At 33.9% G+C, this 12,035-nt stretch overlaps 1 protein-coding gene across 1 annotated transcript in view; it reads right to left on the minus strand.

Annotated features, from left to right (window-relative positions):
• TBC1D32 (TBC1 domain family member 32) overlaps window positions 1-12,035 on the minus strand; it is a 170,350-nt gene that overhangs the window by 118,922 nt on the left and 39,393 nt on the right. The window contains exons 12-14 of the mRNA XM_054569887.1: window positions 8,551-8,691; window positions 5,987-6,079; window positions 3,906-4,048 (exon numbers count right to left, since the gene is read on the minus strand). Coding sequence (XP_054425862.1) covers window positions 3,906-4,048; window positions 5,987-6,079; window positions 8,551-8,691 — 377 coding nt within the window. The remainder of the gene's footprint in view (window positions 1-3,905; window positions 4,049-5,986; window positions 6,080-8,550; window positions 8,692-12,035) is intronic.

The following is a 12,035-nucleotide window of genomic DNA, read 5'->3' on the forward strand; positions in this document are numbered from 1 at the left end:
CATAATAAAATAAGGTTTGCTTGTATATGCAATCTAATTTTATTAACACACTACCATCCTATCTAAGGAATACCATCCTTTCCTACAACTGATTGGCCATGCATGAGTTGTAGATCTGACTAAGGACGGCCAATTCGTGGGCTGGCCAATAGCCAATGATGTGACCTAATGAGAAAGCGCAGGCTGGACCAATCATATTTCCTTACTTTTTATTTTAAATGGAAGTACTAAAAATAGCTTTGCCAGTGTATAGCAAATTAGTACAAAGCAAATACTAAAAACTATGGAGTCATGTTAATGCTGAAACCCATTCAAGGGCCTGAGTCTAATAAATTTCCTATTCTTCCTAGGGTCTACTGATTTATCTGTATCTGCATGGATGCCAATGCACATAATCTCTATAATAAATCTGAATATATACACAGTGAAACCAATATACTCCAATAATTCAGTGGGCTAACTTAACTAATGAGTCAGGTATATTCACCTGGGAATTCCTAATTATATTAGACTTACATTAGTCTATTTCACACTACACATCTTTCTTAAAACAACTTCTCTGCCTAGAATACTTTCCTTCACTCATACAAACCCAAACTCTTTAACTTTCTGTTCCTCATTTTCAATATTTTCTGTTTAATAGTCTGCCTTTCCTATTAAAGTAGGCTCTTTAAAGACAAAGAATATATCTTAGCCATTTCCATATTTCAATAACACTGCAAAGAGCCAATGATATAGCAGTGGCTCAATGCATGATACTGAAGGTCTTAAGTTAAATACTGAATGTTATGTGCCAGAGAGCTGTTTCTTAATCTCAACAGTAATTCCAGCATAAGCACAATTACCGAAGTACATAACACAGAAATACAGCAGGTCCTTGAATAACCCTGTTTCTTTACAAAATTGGTAAGATGCTGTAGGAACTTAACTCTTGCTTATGTCAATTACTTTATGGTAAAATAGGTTTCCTTATATTTCTCTTAAAGTCACAGAACCTATGAACAAAATTAAGTGAGTACTTACTGTATAGAGAAAAATTGCTTCACTGATAGAACTGGAAAAACATTTCAGAAAAAAAATCATAACCCATAGTCTGAAGAGAGGAAGTTTTTTTAATGTGTAGTTTTTTAAATTTTATTTATCGTTAGAGAGAGGGGAAGGGAGGGGGAAAAAGGGTAAGAAACATCAATGTGTGGTTGCCTCTTGCACGCCCCCTACTGAGTACCTGGCACACAACCCAGGGATGTACCCTCACGGGGAATCAAACCAGCGACCCTTTGTTTCGCAGGCCAGCACTCAATCCACTGAGCCACACCAGCCAGGTCTGAATAGAGGAAGTTTTTAAGAAAACCAAGTTTAAGACTTCCCAGGATGGAAGAAACATGTGCCAACCCAGGGAAATGTTATAACCTTGTTTAGAAAATGTAAATGATATGTTATAACTGAAATATATAGGAAACAAAATAGGTAGGACAAAAGAAAATGTAAAGTTTCATAAATGTCTAGTTAAAAAGTTTGAAATTTATCTAGCAAGCAAAAAGCAGAAAACAATTGTGACAACCTTCTTGACAGTGGAGAGGATAGGCTACAAAAGTGAAAGACTGAAAAAATGTAAGAAAATTATTTCAACATTCCAGTCAAGGAATTATTGGGGTTTAAACAAAGGCAGTAAAGTAAGGATTAAGAGAAATACATGGATTTTTAGAGACATATAGGAAAACAAACCTAGAGGCCTTAATTACAAATTGAATGAAAAGAATGAGAAAGGATTCTAGATTTATAGTAGTCCTCTTCTCCACACCGGGAAATGAAAGGAAACTTGAAGAAGTGGAGAATGGGCAGAAATATACTGTTTCAAAAATGTTGAGTTTAACTAGCTCATAGAATAACCAGAGAAGGTGCTCTTCAGGCAGCTAAAGAAAATCTGGAGCTGAAGAGATCGACATTTAGCTGTTAATTATACATCTAATCCATGGACTAGAGACAATCATCTGGGAAAAGTGTACTGAGAAAAAAGAAGATGAACCAGGTCCTGAATCACGGAAGACAGCCAAGACCTAGGAGAGGAGTCCTCAGAGGTGAGAGAGGAAGGATGGTAAGAAAGGGAGAAAAAGCATGGTCCATTTGTAATTTTATATACCATAAGGTGATTAGATTTAGTTTCATTTTTTAGCCTATAGATGTCCAATAACTCCAGCATTATTTGTTGAAGAGATTTTTTTTCTCCATTAAATTTTATGGCATCTTGTTAAAAAAAAAAAAGTGGGGGGCAAATAGAATGATTATAGGAAAGCCAAGTAAACATAACTTCAGAAGCTGTCTAGTGTAACAACGATAAGGTAAATAAGAGTCTGAAGTGGTCACTAGCTACATATTTAGCATATGGGCAACAGCAATCAAAGCTAAGTCAATGATGTGATGGAGGCAAGATCATAATGCAATGACTTGAAAAATGATTGGAAAGAGAGGAAGCTAAGACAATGGCAGCCTTCCATAATTAAAAGCTTATCATTAAAAAAATCACATATTAAATGGTATTTAAATATGTGTACAATCAAGAGTTTCTCCTATCTCAACTATGAGATAGACTCAAGATATATTTATAAGCAATGGAAAGATGTAAAAAGAAAATAAAAAGTTAAAGATATATAAAAGCAAAGACACAAACAATAACTATGGTATAAGATCCAAGAACACATTTCTCAGCCCTGGTGTTTGTTTTCAATTTCACAATACTATTTATATTATGGCATTCATATATATATATATATATATAAGATATATATGATATATGTCTGAATATATATCTATATATGATATATATATGAAAATGTTATATATACTATATACATATATACACACATACATACTATATATAATATATATCTGAATATATTATATATGATATATAATATATTTTTATATATATATATACACATACACATACATGTGTTAGGTATTCCATTTGTTTTTCTTTGTTTATTTTGTTTTCCCAAGGTTGACTATAAAATCATCAAAATAATTTATCATTATATCCCCTTATTTCCCAGAAATCCATACTTTGTACCACAGTCACGTAAATACTTAATGTTTTCTGAATGAGCAATGAATAACAAATTGGTGGGTAGTTGCCCAGTCCATTTAGGGGTAGGTGAAAGAGGGAGATGAAACCAGTAAAAACATTACATAATGCAGACATGGAAAGGCAAAAGCATTTGGCTTATTGATAAGCTTTAAGTCATTCCCCAGAAGTTTAAATCACTGAAATGGAGGGATATATTACAGACAACAGTCCTTGTAGTGGTACCAACTCTGCCACCTGCTAAATATCTGACCTTTAACAAGTTACTTCTTTGATTCTCAGTTGTGAGAGTTAAATTATATAATGCAGGAAATATACTATACAAACTGTAGAGAGATAATATAAATGTTCAGACCTTGATGTTTATAAGCTTTTTTCCCTCAAGTTCTTCATATAAAACAAACTAGTTCTTCATATAAAACAAAGCTGGCTCTTCAGAAAAATAATCACATTTCCAAAGGCTATAAAATCGCCATTAAAACAACAAAACATTCACAAGATTTACTAGATTTGCAACACAAATAGCTTCTTAACAGAATAACTTTTCTTAGCTTTTATAACCAGCAGATCTAAGCCAAGCTAGAAAAAAATATTTTTAAGATGTCATTTTCTGCCACATTGCCATAACTAATAAATCAACTGCCTACATAAACTATGATTTAACAATAAATAAAAATCTACATCAGCATAAAATACATTCATGTATGGAAAGAGAGTATAATAATATCACATTTCAAATGTGTCAGATTTAGAAATAGAGTCCCACTGAATATTTCCTAATACCCAAATAAGAGACTTTTTCTCTTTAGTAAATAAAACCTACCTTAGTTCCTTTCATTAAATCATGAATTGGCTGAAGAAGTGCCTCAACCACAGTGTTGTTATATAAGCATTCGATTGCACATTCCTTTTGATCACAGAGTATCTGCAGAACTTCAGTCACCATACTTGCAGGAGAGTAATTCTCTGTAACGCAAAAAATTTTTTATTAATTAAAACTTTAGACATTAGGTATTTAATATATCTTTTATTTATGGATTAGCTATTGCTGTTCCAAAAAAGTTCAACACAAGGTTAAATAGTTTAAAAAATCATATAACTCAATGCCAAAAGAATGATGTATTACTAAATTATAACCTAAAACTTAAGGAAATATAAATTAGCTTAACATATCTTCAAGTTAATAAAAAGCGAATAAATGACAAATATGAATGCCAAAAGACAACAATATAAAAGTTCATTCACTGTTTGACATTAAATCGTTGCTTCACAGTATGGATGGGATTAGAAGCAAATTTACCGTTTATCTCCTGGCAAACACCAACTTTCTCTTTTATTATTATATATAATATTAAATGTATCTGGGTATTGATTCTGGTAGAAAATTGGTCATTAAGACAAAACAATGGCCAAAAAGAAGGCAGAGAAGAGAAACTTTCCTTTCGATTAGTATACTTCTTACAATACCATAAAACCAATGAAAAAAGTGAGAATTTTTTAAATTTTCTTTTAAACTATATATAAGAAAACACAAATTCACATAAATGTAAGATGAGGAATGGTCGTTAAAATAAAGATATTTTTAGTTTCATAAATTATTGTACTTTCAGATTATTTGACCTAATGTACTAAGAAAATAGTGTTTCACATGAAGAAACTAAGGAACTAAAAGTTAACAAGGTAAGGTTGTCCTAAAAAGATACAATACTAAAATAATACCAATGTTCAAATTTTATTTTGTAACATTCAATACTCTATGAACACACTAAGACTGAAAGTCAATACTTGACAAAAAGAAAATGGAAAAATAAAGTTAAGTAATTTTTTTAACAAACTCCAGATAAGAAACCCTGTATGCAACAAGAGATATTATTGATGAGCATATGGCCATTCATTCATCAATCTAATTATCTACTATTTTTTCAGTGCCTACTATGTGCCAAACACTGTGCTAAATAAACACCATAGACAGAAATAAGAAAGACAAAAAACAGTCCACTAGATGGTAAACCAAGACATTAACAACTATTATAATAAAGAAGGAAAAATTTTATCATGAAGGAAGCACAGTGTGTTGTAGGAGCATAGAGCAAGGGAACCTAATCTAGTAATTTATAGATGTAAATGCTTTAAAAGCAAAAAGAAGTCTGAGAGCTATTATTAGGACTAATAAGCTGTTATAAGTGCATACATATAACCTACTAATTGACAGATGTATTATTATAGCACTAAGCTATGACCCAAACGTTTTTTCCTATGATTCACTTGAGCTCCTCTTAGAATTTGTGCCTACATTTCTAGAGCAATTTACAAATTTAGGACACTGTGAGTGTATGGATTACAAGGCTGTTTAGATAAAGTGTTTCATTTTGCAAACTTTTCTTGATATTCAAAGGAAAAATTATGTATTTTTAAATGTTAATATTAAAATACTTTAAAAATATTAAACACTAACAGTCATTTTACTAAAAAACATGAAGTTTTTTTTTGGGGGGGGGTTAGTAAAAAGAGAAGATCCTGAAGTTTTGGGTGTGAAATGAAAAAAAACAAGGTGATAAAAACATCCAGGAAAATATAAAGGATAGAAAATATCCAGAAAGAATGTATCAGTACGTATCAGTCAAACTTCCCTTAATAAGTATTTCTTAAGAACATCTCGATCTTAAAATATAACATTAAAATTCCCAGAAAAATCCATTTTAAATAAAAAGGTGGTAGATGCATTAGAAACACCTTAAAACATCAATAAACAAATTTAAATTCCATGGTTTACTTCCAGGACCAGTGTAATTTATTATGAAAAACACTACATCTTATGAAACTTCTCAACTAAACTAGGTCAGTCACTCAAAACTTCCAGGCAATACAATATTATTTTTCCATTTAAAATAGAAGCATAATTACCTATATGTGCAGCTGATGTCATCTTTGGAGAACTTGGTGATAAATATATAAGTTGGGTAAACAGAACCAGAAGATCTGTAAGGGATACTGAATCTTCACAAAGAAATAGAAAAAAAATTATTTTCTAGTATAGACTTGCAACGGAAAAGATTTAACTGAGCTTCCATCCCCCTAGTCTGAGTTTTCGCAGAGAGTGTGGTGCACTCAGGAAGAAGGAGGCTATAATCCAAGAAAGAAGAATCCAGAAGAACAAATTAGACATAGTAAATTAAAAGGTGGCGAGTAGTGCAGTAGGTGCTTTTGTGACAGTGCAGTTTTACCATTTATGTTGGACCAGTTAATGTACATTTACCGTAAGAAGACTCATGAATCTGATCAGGATTGTTTTATATTATTCAATTAGGAGCAATACAATTCAGCTTAATATGTTGGTCCAGCTAACCTGCCTATATAGCACAGTAGAACTGAGGTCAGAAAAAATTTCTGACGCAGCCAGTAACTGTTTTAGACTTTGTGGCCAGTTTCTTTCATAAATAAACTCTGATGTTGTAGCATTAAAGTAGCCATTGACAATATACAGATGAACTGTGGCCATTTTCCAATAAGATTTTATGTATACCAAAATTGGTATTTATATGTTTTTCACATTACAAAATACTCTTTACTTCTTTCCAATAATTTAAAAATATAAAAAACATTCTTAGCTCACAAGACATACAAAACAGTGTGCCAGATTTGACCTATTTACTTTACCAACTTCTGCTACAGAATCTTCATTTAAGAACATTCACAGGTGAAAGCGCATGTGAAACTTAAAGATAAACATGGATCTATGCTAATACAGTAAAACAGATTTCTCAAAACTGAGTTTAGAGATGACCTATGATAATCTAATAAACCAAAATGCAGAGGTTAAAAGTCAATATAAAGTGCTAAATAAATGACAGGTGACAGACATATAAACTTCAGTTAAATACCTACAATAACACCATAAGTATATACCAATCATTCTATTTTTGTAAAGTGTAACAATATCCTATTAAATGGCAGCTCTTCTCTTGAAAGTCAATTCTCTATTGAGTGCCCATTATACATAGAATTATACTACCATGGGAAATAAAAGAGAAGTATACAAAACAGTTTCTTTTCTCAAGGAGCTCACAATCAGGAGAAAAGATTTAGGTAAGTAAAACGGTAAGGAAACAGTAAAAATAAGTGTTCAAAACAGAGATATTCTATAACAGAATTGGCAAATTATAGCCACTATAGTCTAATTTTGTAAGTCTTGCAAGCTGAAAATTTTTTTCAATTTTATAGGTATGTAAAATGTGTCAGATGTCCCCAAAATCATGCCCGTATTCAATAATTTACTACTACGACTTACAGGATTCAAAATATAGGTGTATTCCTAACTATGATTTTTTATTTACAACAAAAGGATACAAAGCAAAATTAAAAGGGAAAATGTGCATAAGGTGAAACGTGGAGCAAACAAACTGCAAGAGTCCAAGGGTCCTCTCCCAGTGAGTCACGCAGAACACACTCAATTCTTCCAGAAACAAGTTATGACAACATATACAAAACGTTGTTTACCAGGGAAGCTCATTATATACTCAGGACCCAAGGTATTTACTTGGAGTTGATCACCAAAGCACCCTCTGTCTAGCACACATCAGGACTCCAAACTCCCAGAAGGAAAGCAGATATTCATCATAAGCCACATTGTGTACACAAAGAGTGTACCACTTCTGGGAAGAGTGAGATACCCAAGTTTCTAGCTGCCAGCCAAGATCCAACCTTGCAAGAGTTCTTTCTAAGGATAGCAGTCTTGGGCTTGCTATGATAACTCTTTTTTGCACATGTAAGAAGATGTATACACACACATACACAGAGAGAGAATAGAGAATACAACAGACAGTATGTGGCCTACAAAACCCAAAATATTTACTATATGGCACATTACAGAAAATGCTGATCTTAATACTCTATTCCTCCTATAAAGTTTTAGGGAGTTAAAGAAGATAATTAATAGCATGTACTGAAGTCTGATGGAGGGAACCCAAAATGGGGAATAGGGTAACAGTAACACAGAAAAATATCAAATGGTGCAGGGCTTTGCAGTTTATAAAACAGTATTCTCAAACCTCAGGTTTGTACGTCACAAAAATTCTGTGGGCCCTGCATCACTGATATCATTATTCCATTTTTACAGATAAAGAAAATGAAACTATATTTAAGTAATTAGTGCAAAAGATCTCAACTATTTTATAAAAAATCAGAACTTAAGATCTTCAAGTTCTAAATCCAGATCTGGATAGTGTATTCAATATGTCTAGAATTTTGAAGGGCTGGATAAAAAGAAAACAAACTACACAAGAAGGAAAAAGCGCACACTGGAAAAGAACAAAAATGTAACACTGCGAGGTATACAAGCTATCAATAGACAAAAAGGTGTGTTGCTAAGTACCACTGAAGAGACCATGCAGTATCTCCAAGTTCTAATAATCCATAGTACACAAATCTTACCATATCAAGACATACCCATTTATCCTGATTGCACATACCTTTTCTACTCTTCAGCTTTATGGGAAATAGCTTTCTGCCTTGTGTATAGATCAATAATCTTCCCAAAAGGCACAGAGAATGGATGAAATAAATATATTGTAACTCTTGCCCTGAGTAGTAGAACGTTTTCTGCTTGTTCCCTTAAGAAAGAAGCAAACAATTACATTTTTTAATGCCATTATATATTATAGTTCCTGTCATCATTACCTTCTAAACATTAAAGAAGTTTGCAGTCTATAATGCAGATACTTCGTGTAAATTTAAAAATATTTTTTTCCTTACTGTTTCCTAAGATCCCTTGACACCCAACTCTCTGAAGAAAAGCATTCATTATAAAATTTAACCAACTCATAAAAATTTAATATGTATATAGTGTTCATTCTAAAAAAAAGTACACTAAAATTGTCAGAGGTATCATCTGTCATCAAGAAAGACTTCAAGTTAATGGAGAGAGGAAATCAATAGAAAACATTAGTGTTTAATTTTACCAATTAAAATTCAATGCTACAAAAGATCATATTTATAACATGTGAGCAAATGAAATTAGAATCTCTAAAATATATAAGTCTTCTAATATATTTATCTAATATATGTTCACTCATTCATCCATACATTCATGATCTGAGTGCCTGTTTTATATGAGATCTTAAACTATTTACCAGTCTCAAAAACCAATAAGAAGCAAGAAACTGGATGGCCAAGATGGAGGCATAGGAAACAGGCCTCCCTTCTTTGCACAACCTTAAGAAGGATCATGACTAATCTCAAAACAAAAAACCAGAACTCCCAGAAAATCTAACTGTAGGGAAATCTGACAACCAAGGATTTAAAAAATAAATATGCATCCAGATGAGGAGGAGGGGCGGAGCCAGGGAGCCAGAGCAGAGATGATGTGGTGTGGCGGGGGCCAGGCGGCGGCAGCAAGGCAGTGACAGCTGCAGCTGGCGGAACAGGCTGTCCTACATTCATGTGTGGCAAATAGAAACCAAGAGGTGATCCCAGTGAGTGATTCCAGCCCCAGGCCAGACTGTGCAGCCCAGGGTTCCAGCACGTGGAAATAAAGCCTCGCAACTTCTGGCTGTAAAAATCCAGAGACAGTTGGGGCGGTGGTAGAAGAAATCGTCAGTCTTTCAGATCCCAGAACACGTGCAAACCCACGTACTCTGGGAACCACCACAGAGCAACAGCTAGGGGGGGTGCATGCAAGAAGTGGGTGAAATCACAGAAAATGGGGCAAGTGGCAAGCAAGCAACATTGATCCCTCTCTGACCCCTCCCCCACATTCAGAGCCACAAAGCAGTGAAGCGGGTTACCCTGCCCTGGTGAATCCTAAGGTTCCGCCCCTTACTAAGCAACAGGTGTGCCAAGACAGGGAGTCAAAGCAGCTCTACCTAATACACAAAAACAAACACAGGGAGGCTGCCAAATTGAAGAGATGAAGAACTATGGCCCAAATGAAAGAACAATAAAAATTCCAGAAAAAGAAGTAAGCGAAATAGAGAATGACAATCTATCAAATGCAGAGTTCAAAACACTGGTGATAAGGATGCTCAGAGAACTCACCGAGTACAGAAAATGCATAAGGGAAGAAATGAAGGCTATACTGAGTGAGATAAAGAAAAATCCACAGGGAACCAATAGCGAAGGGAAGGAAGCCAGGGTTCAAGTCAATGATTTGGAACATAAGGAAGAAATAAACAGTCAACCAGTACAGAATGAAGAAACAAGGATTCAAAAAAAAAATGAGGAGAGAATAAAAAGACTCTGGGACATCTCCAAAAGTGCCAGCATCTGAATCATGAGGATGCCAGAAGGAGAAGAGGAAGAGCAAGAAATTGAAAACTTATTTGAAAAAATAATGAAAGAAGATTTCCCCAATCTGGTGAAGGAAATAAGCATACAAGTTCAGGAAGGTATGACAAGTTGGACTCAAAGAGAAACACACCATGACACATCATAATTAAATTGCCAAAGATTAAAGATAAGGTGAGAATCTTAAAAGAAGCAAGAGAAAAAAGGAGTTACCTACAAAGCAATTCCCCTAAGACTGTCAGCTGATTTTTCAAAAGAAACCTTGCAGGCAAGAAGGGGCTGGAAAGAAGTATTCAAAGTGATGAAAAGCAAGGACCTACATCCAAGATTACTCTATCCAGCAAAGCTATCATTTAGAATGGAAGGGCAGATAAAGTGCTTTCCAGACAAGGTAAAGATAAAGGAGTCCATCATCAACAAGTCCTCATTATATGAAATGTTAAAGTAACTTATCTAAGAAAAAGATCAAAACGATGAACAATAAAATGACAACAAACTCACAACTATCAACAACTGCATCTAAAAAACAAACTAAACAAACACCTAGAACAGGAACAAAATCATAGATATGGAGATCATAGAGGATTATCAGTTGGGAGGAGGAAGGAGGGAAGAAGGGGTGGGGGAAGGTACAGGTACTAAGAATCACTATTGGTATGTACAAAATAAACAGGGAGAGGTTAAGAATAGTATAGGAAATAGAGAAGCCAAAAAACTTATACGCACAACCCGTGGACTTGAACTAAGGGGTGGAGGATTACTGGAGGGAAGGAGAGTACTGGGTGGAGAGGAGCAAAGCAGAAATAAATGGGGACAATTGTAATAGCATAATCAATAAAATATACTTTAAAAATAAAGAAGCAGGAACCTGGGCTTCTAATTCAGAGTACAGCAAATAGTCTGGTATAGCCACAGAATAAGGAAGACAAGCTGGGGGGACAAGAGGCTAGCAGGTATCAGGGTCTTTCATAGGTCTCCATTTCACTTAGTTCTTTTTCTGGAAGTTTCATTGTTCTTTCATTTGGGCCATGTTTCTTTGTCTGCTCAATATGGCAGAGCACAGTAGACTTATCTGCAGAAGCAATATAGGCCCTATTATAGAGGCAGGTGGGACGATATTAAAGGGTTTTAAGCAGAAAAGTAACAGTCAAACATGCATGTGAAAAACCAATTCTGATGGCAGCATAAAAGATGAATGGAAGAAGGTCAGGGCTTGAAATAAGAGTCATAAAAAAATCATGAAAAAAATCAGCAAAAAGAATGGAGAAGAACAAATAAATAAAAATAAATGTTTAAGAAAATAAAATCAATATGCCTGAAGAGAGAATTGCATGTGAACCATGAAAGAAAAGAAAATTCCCAGGTTCCTAACTCAAATATCTGTGCACATAGTGTCTTCCTCCTATTTAAGTAATTCTAAAGAGGATTAATAAAAAAGTCTAGAAAAAGAAGAAAGTAATTTCAGTCTTTAATATTTTAATATCAAAATGCTCATGGAGCACACAGATAGTTACACTAAGCATAATGAGTACATGAGTCTAGAATTCAAGAAAGGCGTACAGACTTAAACATTTCAGAGTCACAATATACATATAAATATAAAATATTTAAAAGCATGAGTGTGAATGGCTCCCCCCAAGAAAGAAAAGGTAAAGTGTGAAAAGAACAAAGA

The sequence above is a fragment of the Pteronotus mesoamericanus genome, unplaced genomic scaffold (genome assembly GCF_021234165.1).
Source record: "Pteronotus mesoamericanus isolate MK-2021 breed Mesoamerican mustached bat unplaced genomic scaffold, CSHL_Meso_final contig_20, whole genome shotgun sequence".
NCBI classification, from domain to species: domain Eukaryota; kingdom Metazoa; phylum Chordata; class Mammalia; order Chiroptera; family Mormoopidae; genus Pteronotus; species Pteronotus mesoamericanus.